The sequence below is a fragment of the Alosa pseudoharengus genome, unplaced genomic scaffold (assembly GCF_046254945.1).
Source record: "Alosa pseudoharengus isolate Yale_2024_CS ecotype anadromous, Long Island Sound unplaced genomic scaffold, YU_APseudo_1.1 YU_APseudo_1.1_scf_11, whole genome shotgun sequence".
Taxonomy (NCBI): Eukaryota; Metazoa; Chordata; class Actinopteri; order Clupeiformes; family Clupeidae; genus Alosa; species Alosa pseudoharengus.
Window position 1 is genome coordinate 27,742,363 of NW_027468576.1, and position 23,212 is coordinate 27,765,574.

General features: G+C 39.4%; 2 protein-coding genes and 2 non-coding genes across 5 annotated transcripts; 3 read left to right on the forward strand and 1 right to left on the reverse strand.

Annotated features, from left to right (window-relative positions):
* The first annotated feature begins 3,620 nt into the window (after positions 1-3,620).
* On the forward strand, positions 3,621-11,178 carry ncl (nucleolin). 2 transcript variants are annotated; one of them, XM_076278656.1, is made up of 18 exons: positions 3,621-3,762; positions 4,949-5,044; positions 5,174-5,273; positions 5,596-5,703; positions 6,040-6,156; positions 6,322-6,414; positions 6,502-6,618; positions 7,106-7,255; positions 7,348-7,428; positions 7,613-7,736; positions 7,847-7,983; positions 8,076-8,202; positions 8,302-8,441; positions 8,628-8,760; positions 8,873-9,018; positions 9,199-9,325; positions 9,796-10,067; positions 10,560-11,178. In XM_076278656.1, exons 1-18 carry the CDS (start codon positions 3,745-3,747, stop codon positions 10,625-10,627), a joined length of 2,154 nt encoding a protein of 717 aa, XP_076134771.1. In that variant the 5' UTR covers positions 3,621-3,744; the 3' UTR covers positions 10,628-11,178. The 2 variants fall into 2 exon arrangements, with proteins under 2 accessions (XP_076134771.1, XP_076134772.1); XM_076278657.1 differs by having other exon boundaries at positions 6,040-6,141.
* Positions 5,391-5,458, forward strand: LOC143117539 (small nucleolar RNA SNORD82). The gene has a single exon (XR_012985991.1). It is a non-coding gene; the product is annotated as a small nucleolar RNA SNORD82 (small nucleolar RNA).
* LOC143117536 (small nucleolar RNA SNORA75) lies at positions 9,380-9,513 on the forward strand. The gene has a single exon (XR_012985988.1). It is a non-coding gene; the product is annotated as a small nucleolar RNA SNORA75 (small nucleolar RNA).
* A 3,218-nt stretch (positions 11,179-14,396) lies between the features above and the next one.
* On the reverse strand, positions 14,397-17,257 carry nppc (natriuretic peptide C). The gene is made up of 3 exons (XM_076277614.1): positions 17,065-17,257; positions 15,669-15,962; positions 14,397-14,847 (listed from the first exon to the last, which is right to left on the reverse strand). Exons 1-2 carry the CDS (start codon positions 17,155-17,157, stop codon positions 15,693-15,695), a joined length of 363 nt encoding a protein of 120 aa, XP_076133729.1. The 5' UTR covers positions 17,158-17,257; the 3' UTR covers positions 14,397-14,847; positions 15,669-15,692.
* Between the last annotated feature and the right edge of the window lie 5,955 nt (positions 17,258-23,212).

Below are 23,212 nucleotides of genomic sequence, written 5' to 3' on the forward strand. Positions count from 1 at the left end.
TGTTTAGTTTTACAGTAGGACAGCTTCACAAACAGTATAAGCTACTTTTACAGGACTCTCTCTACAGTATACGTAAATCATTATTAATTCTCCGCATGCGTGCATGCAGCCTACGCATGGTGTGAATGTGTGTGTGAGGGAGAGAGCACAAGCTGGTAAACTGTTGCTAAATTTAGGCTACAATGACGCTAAGCATTGAAAAACAGATGCTAATTATGTGGGCAACACATCTGATTGGCTATTATGGCCCCTGACAGGCTTGAGTCATGACTAAAGCAGGCACGGAGATGCGCTCATGAATGCAGTTTACAGCGAGAGCAGCGCTAGAATTTTACTGGGGCACTGGAGACTTTTACTAAGGCACGTGCCCCAGTGAATAAGGTCTAGTGACGCCCCTGGTACTACAGTGGCTATCTTGTGATTTTTTACAGTAATGCTTTGACTACTGTGATTTCTACGGTTTTGTCATGTGGACACGGGTTTACTGTAAATTTTACAACAGTCTACTGTAAAAATCATATACAGTAATGGTACTGTGAAATCCACAGTAAATAACTGTAGATTTCACAGCCATTTTTTACAGTGTACAAGTCAGCTGTGAGTCTTTACTGCAGTGATGTGATTAACATTGCATCACTGTGAGAAAGTTCTTGGTTATTGCAAGGGCTGACTTTGCACCTATAGCCCTATAGAGGGAAGTTGTTACTAAAAGCAATACTCTGCTGTCCTCTACAGTCTAGCACATTTCCTTTCATGTTGGCTAATTACTCTTGTCATTCATTTAGTCAAACTATGTCATACACACACATAGACAGAGGGAGAGGGAGAAATTATTAATATGCACAAAGAAATGTCTTACTCGTGAAACAAATCAGCTCAAAATAAGCTACACAGTCATTTTACCCTATATAAAAAATATGAAAAGAGGAGTGTCCATACAGTGGTGCACATTTGAATGCACACACATACAACTCACATACTACAACCACCCACACACTCACTCAAACATCCACACAGACATACACATACACATGACATATTTTATGCAGCCGCATGTGTTGTGCTTATAATATGTCTCAAGTTCTACTGTCCCTACTTTGGCAAACGTGTGATTTGTTTTCCCTACAGCATATTTAAAATTGGAGTGAGAGAGAGAATGACCAATAAACAAGAAGTTAAAAGAACAGTGAAAGAAAAGAAATTGCCCTAAAACCTGAACTGAAATCAACAAATGATAAAACCTCTTTGTTGGAGTGGTCCAACCTATACAAGGTCATATTTGTCGTGAGAACAGATGAAATTAGATGCTTGTGCAGCCAACAGATTTTGACAGACTCTCTGACAACCCTTCATTGTTCACTCAAGATGAAAATGTCATATACACAACAAGTGGGCAAGAGAATGGACCTACAATGTGGGAATGAGCACCACAAGCTCACTTTTATGACCCTTATATGCTATATGGAACACCATGTTTCACAACAAAGAGTCATTGTAATCCAACTCTGACAAACAGTAAACTCCCGCTGAAAAAAGCCCTGTTAGTGTAATGGATGCTGGACTCAAATAAGTCATAGTAGGTTTCAGAACCAGAGGATGGTGGACTGTCTTTTTTAAACCAGTGATTGAATGCCATATAGCAGCTCACTCAAGGGAAGTTAGATGCAGGAAGAAAACAGGGGCAGTCTAAGAGTATTATCACCGTTCCGTTTAAATGGCCAAGTCATTTTGGACACGTCACTGACCGCTGACACAGACAGAGGTGCTGTACATCCACAAGATGTCTTCAGAGGCATGACTGCAGTTGTGCATGTCTGTCAAATATGAATTCCTGTCCACCTCTGCCTGGCCACCAACCACCCCTCCCCACCCAGCAGCTTTCACCACACAAGCCTCCCACATAATGCTGGCTGTTTATACCCTGCTCCAGATCACAGAGCAGCCGTGCTTGTCTTGACATGATGTCAACATAAGCCCATAGCTGAAGTTACAACTACAACTCAGACCCTCATGCTGTGATGACCTATCAGCAAAAGCCACCTCATTTTTTCGCTGAAAATGTGCTCAAATTAAAAGCTATATGTGCAGCATTAATCTAAGTGCAAGAAGTATAACAAGCAATACTTCCTTAATGCATTTTGTGGGACCATAAAAATGGGTTGACTTCTCAGCAGCTTTGTGATCACACACACAACACCAGGCTTTATATACATGTTTTATATACATGTTTATTGCCATATGCTGACAGGTAAAAGCACATACATGTAGACTGCTATGAAAAAATGATAGATGAGTTGGATGCAAAGATGGTGGCAAGTGTTGCAAAGAGTTGTAATGCACTTGAAATCCGTCAGCTGTGTCAAAAAGGGCAAAACTGCAAGACAAGTTAAACTGAGAATTTCCTATTGGCTAGTGTGGCATGTGTTCCATTGCCATAGCCTACCTTCAAAATAGGCCTAAGTAACTTTGCAGAGTACACCACCTTCTGGGTAAAGGTGCAAACAGCAATGGCAAGAAATAGAGGACGGTGCACATTTTCATCTGCCATAGTTTTAGTTGTAAAATTCATTCAAAAATGTTTCTATTGGAATTGTTCAGGTTATTTTCATGTAACCTACAATACACTGAAAAAATAATAATATTTCTAAATTAGACTCAAATCAACCAGACTTAAATTACGAAGAAATACCATCTTGCCACATGGCGTAAAACTAGTCTAGGCTATTGCATACAAGTTTCTCCCTAAATCAGATTGTCAGAACAAGTTTGTCTGGAAACTAACAAACATGTGCTTGGAATTTGTATCCACATCAACTGAGAAAGGATATAGTAACTTTATAGGCTTAGTGTTAGGCTACAATGTTACACTACCCTATGTTGACAATGTAGAATGAAAAAGAGGAACATCGGAACACTAAACTCCTTCAAAGAATGTACGAGATAGGTCTTCCAAATTTAACAGATTTAGCTTTATTGTAAGACTGTGATCTAGGTTAGAAGAACACACACAAGCATCTACCCTAATTTCAGCATGTTAACAGAAGCCTCATGTAGATTAACTCATGAGGCAGACCACGTGGAACTCCAAAAACAGCTGGTGGGTTGGCTAAGCCCAGGTAAACCATTATAATAGCCTACGAGTCATAACAGCTCATTCGATTAATTTTCACGTGTAATGTTAATAATGTTTAATCAGACTGTTATGTTTCAATTGTTGTGTTTAACAACTGATAGCCCAAATCATTTCCGCAAAGTTACCCATTTCCACACGAAGAGGTTTTTTGGGGAAAACGGTTGTTTAAATTATCCACGTGCTTTTTGTCTCTTTCAATACGATTTCCTGCAAGGTTTCGTTAAAGCACAATGTTAAAGGGTCTTTAAATTAGGCTACATGGCCTAACCTACTTTTTCAGAACATATAGTTGTTACTCTCATTTTACCATTTTAACAACCCCATTTCCATGTCCTGCGACAGAAGCTGCTATGCAAATGATTGGCGTTTGATTGGATGAGAGGGAGTTTGAAGAGGCGGGAAGTGTTTACATAGTAGATAGATGGCTTGTGATAGGATGAAACCGGTTAGCAGGGGGATGGCAAGTAAAGTCCAGAGAAGAAAACCAACCCATGCCGTTTCTGTACTTCTGTCTTTCTTAATGTTCTCGGTTTGTAGGCACGACCACGTGTAGAGTAGGACATTTTAATTAATTGCAGTGACCGTTTGAGATTCTCAGAAACACCATAATTATGGTGAAACTAGTAAAGGTAAGCATCATTTTTGCTCTCAAGTTTAAATTGGGATTATTGGTTGTTATTAGTACAGTTTAGAATGGAACGAAGTTCATGCGTAGGTAGCTAACCTAGCTATGTTGCTAATTCTGCTAGCTTTCTAACGATAATACTCGGTTGTTTAAGATAAGTATGCAATTTAAGGACTATGCCTTGTGCATGGGCTAAGACGAATTCCACGCATTATTTGGAAAATGTACATCTTAGCAATTGTCATTGATGTATTCATGAGATTTTAGCAGTGCAGCCTGTGGCCTTTAGTCCAACGAGGCTTGATCAGCCATGTTTTTTTCCATTGCACTCTGCTAGGCCTACAACGTGCCGTCGGAGCATAGCGACGCATGGTTGCACAGTTCGTCACAAAATGGCCATGTTTGTTCTTCCCTATTGCATTTTACATGCACGATTTGATTGTGAAATAGTATGGTCCTTAAATGAAAACCATATTAGTCATGTCGAATGAATGATTTTATACAACTATGTCGTCACGTCAGTAAAAGAACGATAGCGATAAGCAAAATGACAAATTCGTCGTTGGATTTCGTAGCGTTCGAGCTAGCTCGCTAGATAGCATAGGACCTAGACTTATAAAATGATCTCCGTAGGGAGCAGATCACGTTCGGTGGTAGTTCAGTAGAAGATGTTTAGACAAGTAACGGAATATTTTGTAACTAATATTGTCTTTTTAAGTTACTGACACAATTAAGTTGGTAATTTCATTTCGGAATTAAATAGAAGTACTATTCGTTAAGTCTATTCTTTTTTTTCTCCGCACGTTGGTCACTAGGTTAATAAAACAATGTAGCTGCTAAATTAGTTATCGCTAGTTGGCTAGCAATCCTTCTAGCTAGCTACCTTGATATGTCTACCACGTGGGGTGTCGCATGGAGTTAGCTGGTTAACGTTAGCTATCTCCTTTACCTATGTGGAAGTATGCTAGGCGTTCCGTAGCATTTGTTAGCTTGACATTATATGCTAGAATTTAATATATGATTTGTATGTAAATGTTTTTATTATTCATTTCACCATTCAGATAAACAAATGGTTATGGTGGCCATACCACATGAGTGTTCTTCTTTTGTAGCGCTGGAACGTTAATGTTGCTTTATGTCGCCTTCAACGCCTACAAATTTTGACCATCTTATTTTTTCTTACCATTTAGGCAGCTAAAAAGCAGGCAGCCCCGCCGAAGAAGAAGGCTCCCCCACCTCCCAAAGAAGTTGAGGAGTCTAGTGATGAAGACAGTGATGAAGAAGAGGTGAGTTGTTTATTATGTTAACATGGATATGTTTATGAAAAGTATGTCAGCTGTAACGTTACTTGTATTATATCGACGACATGATCCATCATGTCATAATGTGTATTGTATCCATAATGTGCCCCCCAGGTACCACCACCTAAAGTAGCAAAAAAGACTGCTCCAGTGAAGGCAGTAAAAAATGGCAAGGCTGCTAAGGAGGAAAGTAGCAGCGATGAAGATGATTCAGGTAAAAGTCCCATCAAGGTCAATTTTGTTCAAATGTGTGTCAACATAGCAGACTTATCCAATGTTATAGATTGAATAATAGTACAGTATTGCATTACCTATGTACTGTAGCCTCTCTATCAACATGATGAACACTAAGGGACTTAATACTGAAATATGTGATGTCACTTTTAAATGTTCTGATGAGGTTTGCTATGATTATTTTTACAGCATCATTAATAATATTGTTACTCCACTCAAAATTTGGCCAAAGTTATTGTCTATCAGTGTAGTACACTTGGCTAATGATATTACTTACATGTGAAAAAACCTTTCATATTCAGAAGAGGAGGAGCCTCCTAAGAAAGTAGCCACACCAGCTAAAAAAACAGCACCTCCAGCTAAGGCGGCGGAGTCTGATGACGACGACGAAGACGATGATGACGATTCTGGTATGAGCAAAACTTGTCAAACCTCTTAAGAACCTTTAAGAATTGACTACTGCTAATTCTTCAACATCAAAACACACTCGACCAAATGGGATGGCATTGTCTATCTGATTCCCTATGAGGGTTTCATAAGATAGTCAAGTGCTCATTTGGTCCTGTTATGTAGGTTAATGACTCATTCCACACATTAGATTGATAGAAGTGAAAGTAATTTGTCTGAAGAGCGGTATATGTTTAATATGTACTGGAGGCAGTGTTTATTTTGTATTTTTTTTTTATCAAAATGATTCGAAACAAATTTTTAAGTTTGTTTAAAAAAAAAAAAAAAAAATCCTACAGATGAAGAAGCCCCGCCACCAAAAAAGACCCCTGCTAAAGCACCTGCCAAACCAGCAGCTAAAGCAGAGGAATCAGACGACGACGAGGACGACGACGATTCAGGTATCCATCAAAGAGGTAGTTCAAATTGTAGAAGAACTGCAAGAATGTTTTATCCATAATTCAGAATCTTGGCTTCCTAGGTCCAAAGAAATAATTGAGAATAAATTGATAGTTCATGTCCTGGAGTAGATAAATGTTAGTGAGTATTCACTAATTATTTGCACACAATGATGTCAACAGATGATGAAGAAGAAGAAGCACCACCCCCCAAGAAAACTCCAGTGAAGCCAGCGGCTAAAAAGCCAGAGGAGTCCTCCTCCGACGATGATGATGGTACAGTATTCCATATTTACAGCAGTTTTGTGTTAATGGCCTTAATTATGAAACTGTAGAGTGACTTATTTTTTTCAACAATTCCAGATGAGTCTGAGGAGGAAGCCCCACCAGCCAAAAAGGCAACTCCAGCCAAGCCTGCTGCCAAGGCAGCTCCAGCAAAGGCAGCCCCTGCAAAAGAAGAGTCTGATGATGACGACGATGGTATGTAGTAATTTGTTTTTAGGTTATGTAGAGTTTCATTGTGTTAAATAAATATCATAATTTGAAAGGATTACACCTTGACTGTGTTTGTGCACGTTGGTTATGAAACCATTTGGTTATGCAAGCTGCACTACTCCAAAAGAAATGAAACCGGTTCACTGTTCCATGTACACACCTTATCGAGGTTTCCTGTGTGAACGTGGGTGACTGTGCTAAGTTGGTAACTGGGATACTAGTATTCATGCATACAGGGATATTAATAACCAGCTCTCTGTGTTCATGCAAACACCATATCATCAATATGATCAAAATCAGGATAAGCATCATAACCAGGATATTGAAGTGCATGTAAATGCAGTCTGATTCTGTGCATTATATCCAGAAAAGATTGATTATAAAGGTAGTAGTGCATGGGACTGCATTGGCATAATTTAGTCTGTGTAGTTACTGCATGTCGTTCCAAGAGCCTAAAATTGTACTTTTACAGATTCGGATGAGGAGGAAGAAATGGACACAACCCCTGCAGCACCAGCAAAGAAAGCTGGTATGGTGAAGGCTAAGGAGGAATCTGAGGAGGACGATGATGACGACGACGATGATGATGATGATGATGACGAGGAAGACGAAGATGATGATGGTATGTTGAACTCTGTGTAGTAGTTGTTGGCGATTTTCATGTATTTAAATAATTGCTTAAAATGAGTTTGCAAACCTGTGTTTTTTTACCAGCTCCAGTCACACCTGGCAAGAGGAAAGCCGATGCCAAGAAGGATACCCCACCAGCTAAAAAGGCCAAATCAGATGGGGAAGGTAGGAATTCCACTGTATAGCATTACCTATGTGATGTGTTCTTACCATCAGTATGATGAACACTAAGGGACTTAATACTGAAATATGTGATGTCACCTTAGAACTTTCTGATTAGGTTTGCGATTATAATTCTTATGTAGCATCCTCAGTAACATTACTAACATGGTGTCAAATTGTTTTTCAGCTTTTAAACTGTTCGTTGGCAATTTGAACTCCAATAAAGACTTTGATGAACTCAAGGATGCCATGGCGAAGTTCTTCTCTAAAGCAGGTCTTGAGATTCAGGATGTGCGACTTGGTGGATCAAGGTGAGTTAAATGGACTGTAGACCAGTTAAGCAGTGTCAGATAATGTTGTTTCAAGGCTTCATATGGGCAGTGTTCTGAATTTAGGCTAATTAATGTTCTTTGATCTCCAGGAAATTTGGCTATGTTGATTTTGCTTCTGAAGAAGACCTGCAGAAAGCCATGGAGCTCAATGGCAAAAAACTCCTGGGCCTGGAAGTGAAGCTGGACCGGGCTAAAAGCAAGGAGAACTCCCAGGGTGACAAGAAAGGTTGGTGCTCTTTGGTCCACCATTTTATCCCTCTGTGCCAGACATCGGGTGGCTTTAAACTCTGCCTAAACAACTCTTCTTTGTCTTGACAGAGAGAGATTCGAGAACACTGTTTGTAAAGAACCTTTCATATCATATCACACAAGATGACTTGAAGGAGGTTTTTGATCAGGCAGTTGATATTAGGATACCACAAGGCCAGAATGGACAAAACAGAGGGTAAGGCACAATAAACCACAAACTCAATTATTTTCCATGCTCTTTTATTAAATGAATATGTATTCTTACAATTGATGTCTGACCTTTTCCACTCAATAGCATTGCTTTCATCGAGTTCAAGTCGGAGGATATTGCTGAAAAGATGATGGAGGAAGCCCAAGGTTCAGAAATCCAAGGCCGTTCCATTATGCTCGATTTCATTGGCGACAAGAGTAGGCAAGGTGGCAAATCACAACAAGGTACATACTCCGTACAACTCTTAACCTGTTCTTTCCCAGACATGGGCCAAATATGATGATCACCTCACTTCCTATGTACAGTGCAGGATTTCCTCAGATAGTCAAGTCCTGATTTGGTCCGTTTGCCATCTGTCTGTATTTTAAACAATATCTGCAGTTTCTGAGTGCTTGTTTTGTTTTTGTTAGGTGGTTCTGCATCTTCAAGCAAAACTCTTGTTGTAAATAACTTGGCCTACAGTGCAACAGAAGATACTCTGCAGAGTGTATTTGAAAAGGCCGTTTCTATAAGGGTACCACAGAACAATGGAAGAGCTAAAGGGTAGGTGATGATAGAAATGACTCCAAATTGTAATTGTTTGAACCTGTTTAAACAACTAGGAACAGTTGGGTAATGTGGCACTGTTACTTAATCATGCTGTTTTGCTCAACAGATTTGCTTTTGTGGAATTTGAGACTGTAGATGAAGCAAAAGAGGCAATGGACTCACTGAACAACACAGAAGTAGAAGGAAGGAACATTAGATTAGAATTCAGTCAGCAGAGCAGACAAAAACCAGATTTTGGCAAAGGAGGCTCTGGTAAGTGTTTCTAATGCATGTGTTTTTTCAATTACAAGTTATTAGAGTGAATGTTAAAACGTTCATTGGACTGCGGCTATCATCTGATTTGGCAAGTATTTCAGGTTGATCTATTTTGCGGTCCCTTGGCTTGCCCGTGAGCGCATGAATGGCAGTTTTAATGCTCTCTCTGTCATGCAGGTCCCACAAAAACCCTTATTGTGAAAGGCTTGTCGGAGGACACGACGGAAGAGTCGTTGAGGGAGTCCTTTGAGGGAGCAGTCACAGCCAGAGTTGTCACAGACCGCGACACGGGAGCATCAAAGGGGTAAGACTTGCACTCCATTCTAATTTGTGCAGTGGCGTAAAACATTGCGCCATGTTCTTCTCATGAGCTCCTCTCTGTCTAGTCAATGACGGTGTATGGATTCGCACGAGAAGTAGAAAGAACTCACAGATGAACGGGTCCCCCCATGCTAAAAGAGGGAGTTGCCTAAGTCTAGATGTGAAACACATAGATTGTTACTGTATTGATTTTGAAAAGTCTTGGGATTTGAGGCTACATACAAACCTAAACGCCCTGCCTTAAAAACCAAAAGACAACAATTTTATCAAAATTCTATAGCTGATGTTTTTAGTAAGATCCCACCTTTGAAGGTATTTTAGAATATGTTACTAGCATAGATTTAAAAAAAAAAAAACATTTAAGTTTCTATAACACAATGCTCTGGCCATTAAATAGCCTTCGTTGCGAAAATTAAACAAACAAAAACCTAAACCCCTTTTTCTCTTTTATAGCTTTGGCTTTGTGGATTTTGAATCTGAAGATGATTGCAAAGCTGCCAAGGATGCCATGGACCATGGTGAAATCGATGGCACCAAGGTGACTCTGGACTACGCCAGGCCCAAGGGCGAGGGAGGCTTTGGTGGCCGTGGAGGTGGTCGAGGAGGTTTCGGTGGGCGGGGCGGCGGCAGAGGAGGATTTGGTGGCCGTGGGGGTGGTTTTGGTGGCCGTGGCGGTTTTGGAGGAAGAGGAGGCAACCGAGGAGGCGGACGAGGAGGCAGAGGAGGTGGGTTCTCTATGCCCTTAAATGTGGTGGTCTGTATTGGTGTTATGTAGATCTGTCCCGTCAGTCAAAGTATTTCAGTCGAGTTGGGCTGGCAACACGGTTACAAATTTATTGTAACCAATGGCGATCTTGGGTTAATTTTGGGCATGAAGCCCAAATACCTTATCCTGGGCTGCAGACTCCTTTTACAGATCAGCATGTTCAGGCTAAATGTACATTTTGGGAGAACCTTGGATGTACAGTCTTGTATAACTACTGTCACTGGGTATGGGTCTATAGTCAGTATATCCAATATGGCTAATAAAGTGCATACACCACCAACTGTTGCTTAGCCAGGCTCCACTGTGAATGTGTGATCAAGTGAATGAGGGGCTCACTCATCCTTTGCTGCTAGCAACCCTCAGACAATCATCAGTTTGTTTTTTAATGCACCACAGTATTAACCACACAAACATCAGTGTATTAAGTTCTGTTTTTTTTTTGTTTGTTTAGGTGGAGGAAGAGGCGGCGGTGGAGGATTCGGAAAGCCACAGGGAAAGAAGATTAAATTTGATGATTAAGCATCAAAGTCCTTTTTTTATGTTTGTCAATTTTGAATGGACTCTGTTTTCATCACCATGTTTATGCTGACGGAGCCTTTTGGACATTCCAAGAAGTGTCATCATTTGAACTGTAATGGGCCTGTTTGCTGCAATGGCCTAATATCCACCTAGACACCCATCCCTCCCGCTACCCTTTCTGAGCAGAGAATGAATTCAGAAAAAACCCTCCACCATGTGCGTTGTCTTGCTGTACAATATCTTCTGTTTTTCCCCTCTTTGTTTAAAGTTCATTTTTTTATTTTGTTTTTCCCTTTAGTTATTGTTTTACTTGTAAATGTGAAAAACATATTGAAAATTAAATTAGCCCTGTTTGTTCTGGGCATTTAGAATCTGGAACTATGTGTAATGTCATGTTTTGTGTTAAAGTAATTATGAGGTGGTACAGTTGTTTCCTCCAAAGCATTTGTGGGAAGATATTTTGATAGTAGTTTGTGTAGCCTATGGGCTAATCTTTAAACTAAAAGCTTTTCAAAAATGTAAAACTTAAATAAAACTAAAGTTATGATTTTTATCTAGTCCTGTCTCGGTTTCTCTTCAAACGTTATCCTGTGTCAACACATGTGTCACTCATCTTTGACGTTTGTAGTTTGTGAATGGGTGATGGTGCGAGACCTGGTGAAAAGAATTGGTGTCTCGTTGATTTTCCTACCTAGTCTGTGTGAAGGAATTTAATGTTTTACAATTCTGTGGGCTGCCCCAGACTCTCAATGATTGGAGAAAGATGAAATGGGTCCTACACAGATAGGCTGCTTGACACTCATTTAAATCTACTTGTTGGTGTTGGAAGTGATCTAGGTTGTGACTCCGTAGTTACAACCTTGTATGACGGGGCCATTGTAATCAGTGGATGAAGGGGACATAGATGTGTCCTTACTTTTATGGAGCCTGGGGACATTTACCTTACTGACTGACTATTTCAAACATGGCTGCAACTTAAAACAGTACTGCTCTTGGACTTAAGTTTGGAGTCCTGGCTCATTTACTTGATAAAGATTAAAGCCTTTATGGCATCAGTAGCTGATAGAAATGACTATTTGTCCATGTCGGTGAAGACTTGCTCTACTGCGTACCACTTTGGATAAAAGTGTTTGCCAAATGAATAAATGTTACTGATGCTGAACTCCACTTAAAGTTTGATGGGGAAATTGTGGTGTACAACAAACTGATTCATTTTATGATATGCAGCTTTTGTCTAGACTCCTTTCCAGGGTCATCAGCTTATCTTTTCCTGAGACTTTTGGGGGATGGGAGAGAATTGAGCAGTGCTCATTCAAGTCCAATTTTGAAATGACCATTTAGCAAGCAATAGACATTCATTTAGGTGATGGCCAAGCTTACATTCAAGTTCACCTGCAATATGCAATATCATAGTGGTATTGTGTGATAATGTAGTACCAGATAGAAGAAATCTAATCTGCACGTTTACTGACTCACTTCAAATTTGAACTATAGATATTATGTAGCAGTTATGCCGTTTCAAAACATTTTTTAAAATCCTCCACCCTTTAGGTTGCTGTGGATAATCTGTGACCACACCATTTAAGAGAATAGGGGGAGGAAACGAAAGCCCAAGACCAAACCAGTAAAGACAAGAGAGTCATCTTCAAACCAAGGCATGCATTGGATAGAGTTCTCTGCAGTGCATGAATTGGAAAGGATTCTTGAATTGAGGGGATAAGTTAAGATGTTAAATTTCTGAAAAAAGTAGCTTCCTTTGATTATTGTTTCCTTAACCCTGTTGCAGTAAATATTGTAGCCATATGGAGGCAGTATTGGAACACGAAATAAGCCAGCATAAAGGAGACGCCTGTGCATTCATCTTTGGCAGCAGTATGTAAGTCACATTTATCAATTTTAACTGATGACAGTGTTTTTCAGATTCTTGGTTTAGTTGTTAAATTTGAATGGAATTTGACTTTGGGAAGTGGGAATTTCAGACAGAATTCCACCTCATATTAATTGTCCAGGTGCAATGTGCTATGCATATCCTTATGATGAACGTTTAATTTACCGAAGTGTTTTTAAAGTGGAGTCAGTCTTCATACTGCAGATTCATTCACCTTCAAAGTATTTTGAAGATGCTTATTTAGAGTTCTCTAAATTTCTCTGGGCTGGCAAATGTCCCAGGACGAGTCTACCCACCCACCCTACATCATAAATTCTTCGGTGTAGAGAGGAACTGGCTAATTCCAATTTAAAATGTTTTATAATGTTTTAGGCATTCGAGAATGATTCAATCCAAGTTTTGGTCGAGCAAGATGACATGAAATCACTATGTATAGATTACGGCCTGGTGTGGATTTGACCATATTATTTTCCATGACAGTGAAAAGCTTGTATAGTCATTGCCCATAGATCAAATACTCAGATGGACCATTTGTTTAAATTCAGGTAGTGTGAAATAATTTAGTCTGGTTAATGGCCTTTTGCTTTGTCAGCATAAGCATCTTTATGGCAGAAAATATCTATGAATGTCTGCATGGCTTAGCAAAGATTTCAGGCTTATGGGTACCCAGGAATGTGCTTTATCGCTCCATTTCCAGTTGTTATGATGCATAAATGGAGTAGTTTCTAAATGCCACGACAATTTGCCACTTTGATAAAGAAACCAATGGTAGTCACATTAATGGTAGAGACATAAAACACTGATAAACTATCCCTACATAAAACTATTTTCCAGCCTCATACATAAGCACCACAAGATGAAAATCAACTAAATCCCAATGTTTCGTCATGCCACAGGTGCATTTCTCCTCGGGAACTACCCCTAATGTGGAATTCCTGACCTATGTTGTTTGATAAAGTTGGCAAGTTGTTTAAGTTTGCTTGAAGGTCATTTTAGTCCTCGCTCTTTTACACATTTTTCAGTATTGTGTCACTCTGCTTTTTCAGGGTACAAAAAAGGACTGCAAATAGATCAAGTGCATCAAAATATTAGAATTTCACACAAAAACAAAGATACAGTCATTGTATTGTCACTGGTATTTTACATAATTATTGTAAAAGGAAACATTCTTTTGTTTCATTTAACTACACATAAGGCAGTGAACCATGCTCGCTATGTGAAATGAGAGGCTGCCGAAGTCCTGTATCAGCTGTCTTTAATCAGCAGTACACTTGCTTACATAATTGTACATCAGAGATTGCAGCTGAAAAGGCTGACATCTGGTGGCTATGTCAGTAAAGCAGAACTCTATGGTGCTTGAATTGGATGGACTAGGATAAGATTCCGTGAAAGTAAGGTCTACATTAAAGGTATGATTGGGCTTTTTTTTCCATATTCCTTCCCACTTCCTGAAAAAACTGGTAGTGAGAAGAATCTTTCTGTGTTTTGTGGTTTGTAACTCTGAATATATTATACTCAAAGTGTCCTCGACATGCAACAAACCACACTTCAGTTAGGAATTCACCTTGAGTATTCACTATTTATTATAGCAACTGAGCTTAAGAGCTTACCCTGTGCCCAAAAACCTGGTACTGAAGGGAAGGGTGCAAGTTACTTCAAGGTTATGGAAAGAAGTAAAATGGTCAGAGGTGGTTTTAATGTCTCTTACTGTTGGAATAAGCTATCAGTGGTTTAATTGCATGTAGTTACTCTGTTTTCTTTGTTCATTTTACATGACACTGCCTAAAATCATATAAAACTACAAGAGCTCTTTCACGATTAGTATTACACGCGTCATACATCCTGTTAGATAAAACGTACAAACCAAGTTTAACAAAGAAGTACTGCATGTGGAACGTTTTTTTTAATCATTTTTAAAACATTTACAACTATTTAAAACAAAAGTTACAAACAGAATTGACCTGCAGTTGCATTTCCAAAATGTTACATAAATAAAACTCATATTTATAAATATTCTCTTTTTATAAACATATAAATAGTTTTTAAAACATAAATACATTTATGCAGGAATAAAGTACATGAATTTACAGCAGCAGCGACAATATACAGCTTTGCGGGTTTTAGTTTTTACACCAATGTCCGCTGTTTTGTAGTGTTTGATGTCTTTTTTTATGTTATACATAGGTTGGTTGTTTTTATCATGTTGGTCATAGTCCTCATTTGTGCTGGTCAAGGTGTCTTTCGTACCAAAAACAATGCTTCTTTTAAGGTTCTGCCTCAGGTGAGGTCCAACCGTCACAAAGTTGTCCAGACCTATCGTCTTCTGAGGATTCTGTAAGGATGAGACACAAAACAGACATTAGACATTATCCTTCATGTTTGATGACAAACTTGTCTCCCTTGTGTAAACTGAAGGCGAGTAGGCTACTGATGTGGTGGCAGGGAGTTAACACACACCAGTCCACAGTGGTGTGTTACAGTGTTGGGAGGGAAAGTTGAGGGCTCCCATCTAAATAGTACGGGGACTTAGTCACATGTACTTGATGAATCACACCACACACACACCACTGCCAAAACAGTCTTAACTCTGATCTCATTGTGTGCACTGCTAAGAGCGTATTACCACAAGCGAGACTGCAACCTGGTTCCATTTCCGTTTCTTTGGAGTGTTTATTGGGGATTGCCTGGTACACCACCCCCTCCCCTTTTGACTGGCGGGCTGACAGTTCTAGAATGTCCACCAGGGGAAGCAGTAGAGCCCCTTCTATTAGGCCTACACCACTATAAATGAGACACCTGCTGCAGTGGCGCTTGTTCCAGTCTAACATAGATTCAATGGTTGGGCTAAAGTTTTGCATTTTCACCAAGGAAGTCCTCTGTTTTGCTGGATTTCAATCTCACTTGCTTTTAACTTAAATTGCATGTGGTAAACGTTGCCCCACAGATAGCCTATAACATTTAATCAGAATTCTAATTGAAATTGGGGTGGGGTGGGGTGGGATTGGTTACTCCTAGTAGAATGTTGTTCAATGTAATTCAACCCACAGAAAATGCTTTAATCAGAATACTGTTAGACTTGTCTGATTCCTCCAGTTACACATACACAAACTTTGTATTTCCTGTCTTTTATAATAAAACAAGATATATTCTTACCAATAGATTCCCATTCTGATTCTTCTAACAGCCCATGCCACTCATGGTTCCTATTCTGTCCATCTTGTGTCCAAAGCAACCGCTTTTTGATGTGGATCCTGCTTTCTTACTGGTTACTGGTTTGTGCTTTCGTGCGCTGGGTTGGTCGTTCATGATGCGCATGTTTTTGGCACGGGTGTCCAGACGGAGGTCTCGCAGTAGCCGGATTCTGGCGCGTATGTTCTCCAATCTGCGCTCCTTCTCGCCAGACGCAAGGAACTCCGACAGCTCTTCTCCCAGCAAAGAACGGAGAGACTGCAATAAGACACATTAAAAACAAGGTTAAATTCTAATGCAGTCGAAACTCTGAGTTAGTTCTGTCTCTTTAGCATTTACTGTGTGGCTCGCGTTTTATCCTTTATTCTTGGTCTGTACCACCACAATAAATATTATATTTATTTACTTATTTTCCTGCTAAACAAAGTTGTGATCAGCAACATTCCGAAATGTAGACAAAACATCATAGAAAAGATTGAAAATTCTTAAAAGATGTTTTGACAATCGAAAACTGACGAACTGACAGATGTGCTGGGGATGTAGCCTACAGGTGCTGCTGGAACCGGCTAGAAATATTTATTCCAATAAAAGTAATTAACCAACTTATCATTATGAACATAAAAAAACACAATCATAATGAAGGCAATAACATAACCCATTCGTGGGACGAGGAAATGGTTATGTTAAACAAACATGGCATGCCAATCGCATGTATTCGTATTGAGTTTAGAGGGGCAATAATACACTGGTCAGCGGAGAGCATTAATGTCTTAAGAGAATTGCTTTCGGTTGAGACTTTTTGTTGTCGAGAATTTTGTATAGAGCGTCATCCCGCTTTAATGTGCATCCGTACCTATTTGGGCATTGCGCCCTCTCCATACCTTGCCTCGCGAATGCTGCCCTCGTTCACCTTCGCAAACACTGCACGGTTACAAGTGTGTTCAGCTCTCAATCACGCCCAAATTCGTGGTGTATGTTTTGAATAAATGTTAATTAGCCAGAGGCAACCGTTTATCTTTATAAAGCCTGTATATTTAGTGAATTACAATGACGCGCAAATTCTGTACATTCATTCTATTTTTGCCTGCACTTTCTGACAGCAGTTTGGGCACAGTTACAAGCACAATAGCCTATGCGTTCCACGCAGATTGAGCATGTGGATATGCCCAATTAGGTATCACCAACAACCATGCAATCCAAGAAATGCTCCACTGACATTTAGAAAACTCAAATGCAAATCTGATACTCAAGAGAGAGCATCAGTGGAGCCCCTCTGATTGGCACGGAACCCTTTTCACTGAACGCTCAGAGTATCCTGGGCAAGTACCGCGTCGCATTAAGCAACAGTAAGTTGTCTCACCTTCTGTTGTGCCGGCGTTAAAGGTTTGGCCTCTGTGGTGATTGAAAGCAGAGTCATCAATAGTCCACAAGCAAAAAGATGCGAGATGTTCATTCTGATAGTTTGTAAGATGGTCCCGTTGTAAAGAAGGTGCGCAAGCAACTGGGTTTTGGCTTCTTCTGTCAGTGCCTTTACTCCCAAGATTCTCAAGTGCTTCTCTAACTCTAAACGATAGAGCTCAGAGTTTTTATAGTCACGTCCTGTGATGTCACACCTCCTCCTCCCTTCCGAAGCTTGCCAATTTTTTCAAAGTACCTGCGTACAAGGCCAGTCGCGTCATCCCTTATGATTTCTATTTATTGAAATCAATGACACCAACCATTATATCTTTATTCCCATTGTAATAAGAACAAGTGAGGAGCGACCCTTGGTTTTTTTAGTGTTTACATGTTGACCCCTTGTCTCAGAAACAGCTTGATATGTGTAGACTATGCAATGTAAACATTAATAGAAGCCCACTTTAATATCGAAGAATGTTGCGTTTTTAGTCCAGTAACATTTGTCCTAATATAATCCTTCTCATTGACATTACAAAATAAACAGAAGCAACAGCTATCATACTTGTTCATTAATAATGACAAAATATATATTTATTACCACAGAAGCGCATTTTAGAGAGAGTAGCCCACAAAAAGCCCCTGTTATTGAAATTGACGAATTAACTAACTTTATTCTTTCTCTGAGGTAATTGCTTAATTAGTATGGATAAAAGTAGGGAATTTAAATTGTAAATGGTAGCCTAATGCGTCTTTCACTGTGTTGATGCATTGATAGTGTTTCTACATAGGCTATAGGCTATGTAGTTTTCCATGTGCACCTGACCATAAGCAACTCGGCTACTCAATTTGATGGGAGTTAAACAAAACACACTTGACTGACAACACTGACGGACGTGCAGTCAAACATGTCTGACATCGTTTGTTGACTTTTTGTTGATGGCAGTTGTTAATAGAGTAGCCTAGTATGACATAGTTGGTTAGCGGTGATTAATACGCAGGTTTGTCAATCGGTAAGCCTATATAGATTTGTTTTCATGCTAGCGATTGCAAAATAAAAATTCAACATAGGATATGACTTCAGCTGCCATTAACTTCAATCTGTTCATTTTTTGAAGAGAACATTTCAAGTGTGACAACCTAGCACGTCTTAATTGTCTGCCACTGCAATGATCGCAGGTGACTGTTTCTGTGCCATTACTCAAAATCAAACGCTTCTCTACTTTATTACCAGTGCGCCACATACTGTCATAGTGGATATCATGAGTCTGGATTGCATTACAGTGCCAGTAGTTCCTATTGGTAAATTCTGCCCCCAAAAGTAAATGCAGACGCCTGTGTAAGAAGCACCTTCTGTTTTGAGACACAGAGTGGCAGTGTAAGCTATGCTGAAACGCTAAGGACCCGTTGAACTTTAGTAGGTAACACAATGGTCAAAATCTAATTTGACTTTGACTTTCCCTTGTTTGATAAGTTTGAACGTCAATGAAATGTAATTGATCAACATATCGGTAATTGATTTCCTTAGTTTACTTCCAGATGTGTTATCTAGGCAGTCTCTAGTAGCCACCATGACTAAAATCAACCTAACTCCTTGTATATTATTGATCAAGGTGGTTTGTTGAATTCATATAAAAAATAATCAGTATATGTGTCACATCCATAGGTTATGTTCTTTGTACTTTTGACTAATTCCTTTAAGGTGATGCTACATTCCTGACCTTATCCTGCTGTGAATTTAGCATTGATGGAGTACATCTGACATCTTATACCCCGACACTGCAAGAGTAAAAGCTGCTGCCAATTACAAAAAAAACTGACCCAAACAATATGTGGCTGTTTGGATGGAAACCAATCTATGCCATTCAGAGTGTGGATGTTGATAGTTTCCGACAGTGCTGCAGGCCCCCTCTTAAGTAGGCACATGGTGGTGATGGAGATGGTGGAGGGTGCCTCTTGGCAATGAGCTCTGATGCCAGAATGCCCATAATGCTGACAGATAATAACTTAGAGGGGAGAAACTGGTAGTGTTCACAACATGGCACAATAAATCTGGATGTGTGGTGGATTTCATGGTCTGCTTTGTCTGTACTGTTGTCCAGAGGCCAGAGCTTGGGCTAATGTGGTTGATGTTGTCCAACAAAAGAGAACGGACATATTACATGTGGTGTTCATCGGAGAACACCAGGTACTCTCAATGAACCTGTAATGGTGGTGGTGGTGTTTTTGATCATGGCAAAATTTACATTTGAAGTCAAAGGTCTGTCAAATGAAGTGTTCCTGAGGCAACATTGTTGATTGGCTGGAAGTGTATTGCTCATGTGAGACACTGTTCATTTCCTGGGACTGTCGAAACACCTGAGTTGTTTTCGACTGCACACAGAGAACAGACAGGTAGAAGAGAAATTAACTAAATTTCACAAAAAGTGTATTAGACTATCAGGGATTGCCCCTTCTTACGGTCTGAATGTATGTGTTTTTAAAGAGCTCTTTATAAACCATGCCGGGAAAAAATGCATAATGAATACTTGTCGGGACAACTCGTCAGACAATAGGGGCTGTTCTGAAATAGAATGATTATTATTTTCCTGAGAGAGGTGTGTCTTTAACAGAACTGTTCATAAATTAAAATGTGTGTGAATTTATTTGCCACAGTCTTAATAATTGTTGTTTCATAGAACCGCATTGCACTCTATGCCAAACATGCCGAATATGAGTTTCTAAAAATCACTTTTTATAAATTCACTGACCACAGAGGGTTTAACGGTTCACAGCAAAAGGGAAATAGTAAATTGCTAGGCAGGGAATGTTCTTAAATGAAAAAAAAAACTACTGTTTGCTCACAACTGTGTAAGTATGTCTTATGGAATGTTTGACCTTTGAATAAAGCCACTGATCTCATCACAGTGATGTTTTTTTCCCAGGAAATGCAAAAGACACTTTCCAAAGGGGTTTGTGGCAACTAGATGTCTTTAATGTAATTAAATCTCATAAAAAATCAAGCAATGCTCTTCCATCTCAGCCTAGGGTGTTTTGGTCATGTTATTTATCTGATTTCTTGTTTAACGTGTGGTGCTCCACGTTTTTGCTATTTTTTGTGCCAGCATTGCACTTGACTGGTGTGTCTGTTTCAATCCAACTTTTTAGTTTGTTAATTTTGACCATTTGAATAGGACATTTTGAGTGGAAACATTGACATTTGCATAAAATCTAATCTAAAGTCAAAAATTAGACAGATGACAAGATAGAGGGGAGTTGATTAACAAGGAGTATAATGTGACTAACGTTGGAACAGGTCTATTCCCAATCATTCTCATTTGTTTCAGTTTTATTAGTTGTTTACCTTTGCCCTGAAAACCTTACATTTTGATCCCACAGCTGTTGACAACTCCTCCCTAGATTAGTAGTGTCCATTCTTGTTGCACAACATGGTGTATGAAAACGTGCACAGACTCGCATTGTCTTTTGCTGAATTTTCATGAATACCATGAAAGTATGCAAATGAAGGTAAGACTTTATTTTACGGGGTCCTTGTTCCAGTGTATAAACATAATGAAGTACAGTGTAACAACCTATGTAACAATATGTAATATCACATACTTATGTTGTCCATACATAATGTATTTTTGTATACCTACAGATCATTAGTACACGTGTAATACGAAGTGAAGGTTACAATACTTTGCCAAAGAGGCCTGTAGGTTAGGGTTAACCCTAATACATTATGTATGGACAACATAACTACCTGATATTACATATACATAGGTTGTTACACTGTACTTCATCATGAAGATACACTGGTACAAGGACCCTGTAACAAAGTGTTACCCAAATGAGCTGGATGGAAACCTTCTTAGTTGTGGACACAGTGATGCAGCTGAGAGAGATGCTTGAGCACTAAATTTAACGTAAGAAATACAACAAACCTTAACACCCTTTAAACCCACCTCATACTCATGATGTCATTCATACCTCTTATATTTTGCAAAATAACTGAAAAATCATTGTAAGGTATACACATGCTGTTCACAAAAAAGTTTCACATGAATCAGTGTGAGGAAAGTTTGGCTAGAATAGAGAAGGCAGTGGTATTGTTACCACAAACAAATTATATTTTGTAACATGTTTTTAAAAAACGAATTAAGGAATGCATCCATGTTGCAGTCCAAGTATTACACTGAACAATTCTGAATGATGATATTACCAGTTCTAACAGTATTACACAGTGACACTCAAATGCTTTCATATATCTAGCAGTACAGTTACATCTAATAATGAAAGTACTTTCATTGCTACGTGGTACAGGACGCTATCCATAAGATCGTAAATTATCTTTTTGCTTGAGACATTTATTTACTGACTACATCTTTAGTCATGTAGTTTGTCACCACTAGATTGCATTTTGTAAGGAATCACTTCAACCACTGCTGCTACCTAGTTCCTGTGTCCTGAGATGGAAATTTCCTCTCACCCTTGCAGCACAATGTGAGAGCGGGGTAGGGACACTGGTTCTCAGGAAAGAGACCACTCTGTCAGTTTCCTTTGGACTGACTCAGTGGTAGATATAGCTTTCTGAGCTTGTTCAACACACCTCACGTCATACTTTTCAGTATAAGAATTTTTTTCCCCTTAATTTTTTCATTTTAATTTTTAACAAGCAGGGGACACTTTTTGCATTGCCACAAGTGTGGTGTTACATTTTTTTTTCCTGGTCTTGTCGTACGTTTAACGATGTTACCAATTTTTTCCCAATGACTTCATGACGAATATTTAAAGCATTTTTTAAGCCCTGGCCACAAAATGTTATATGCCTAATTTTTAATACGTTTTTCAGCTTTCATGTGGCGGAAAAAAATATAGAAACCTACTGGTTAACATTAGGGAAGTTGTGCGAATGTGGCCAGTGGTGGAGCTCCATGCCTGCACAGTGTAATGCACTTCCCCCTTGGTGCGAGTCTCAGCCAGGATTGAGTGTCTCTGTTTCTCCACTGGGGTTAGCTCAAGACAAACTACAAGCCTGTTACAGTCCTATAAATAACAGTTTTATTATGTTGGGTTTGTTTTAATGCATTTTGCAAAGTGCAGCACTGAAGGCTTTCACATGTGGGGACTGGTGAGGGTGCCATGGGCCCTGGGTCTTGTGGGATGAGGAGGGGATATTGATGTAAGAGGTCATCAGACTTCCTCCAGCGTGACGCTGGCTAGGGTGTGGAGATCCTGCTCTCTGGCCTAATAAACACTGCCGTCTCATCAAGGCCCATCCTCTCACCCACTCCTCGTTAGACGTGATATTGGGAGGCAATGTTTTCACCCTATTGCCTCTGCTAGAAGGGATCATGAAGTCACCCTGCCCACCATACAGTACTGTACATGGTCTTTTAGGACAGCTACATTATAAAAACCCAACAAAATATGGAAGATGGAAAAGCCAGATCTGGAACATTTCTAAACATAGTTCTGTGCCTGGAGATGCACAGATGAGAAAGAGCTCGTCCTTTTTCAAAAACATGCAGTTCTGCGTGTCTTATTGTGTTTCCATAACCATATAACCCCGTGGTATTTGTTAAGTTTCTAATGGAAGGAATGAGAGCTTGTGAACTGGCAAACATGTTGTGCTGCTTGTGTTCTACACTTGCTTAAGTGTTGTACTATCTGTGATCTTGACAATGACGGGTAAGATGCCTGAATAACTCAACCAAACCAAAGAGCATGTTGCAATGTTACATAGCTACCTTGTCTCACTGATCCCATTTTTGTGCTTAATTATAAAATTCTCAAACGTTGACATACAAATATTTATGTACCGGTATACATACATATACATATATACAGTATGTGCAGTTTTTAACCATTGTAAGTTATTATATTATGACTTGAGATGTAAGTTATACGTTTTTTAACGAGGTATTGGTCTGACTGTCTGAAACACACCACATTACACCAGAGGTATAACTATTCAAGTTTCAATTCCCCTTTAGAGTTAGAGGTCAAGTTACTATTCCGACTAAAATATTAATTTACTTTTCTGAACTGGAAATGGGGAAAGTCTGTTTTTAATTTTGAGGTTTATTCTAAATTATGTCATAGTAGCAGCCTACAAGAATAGTTGATTA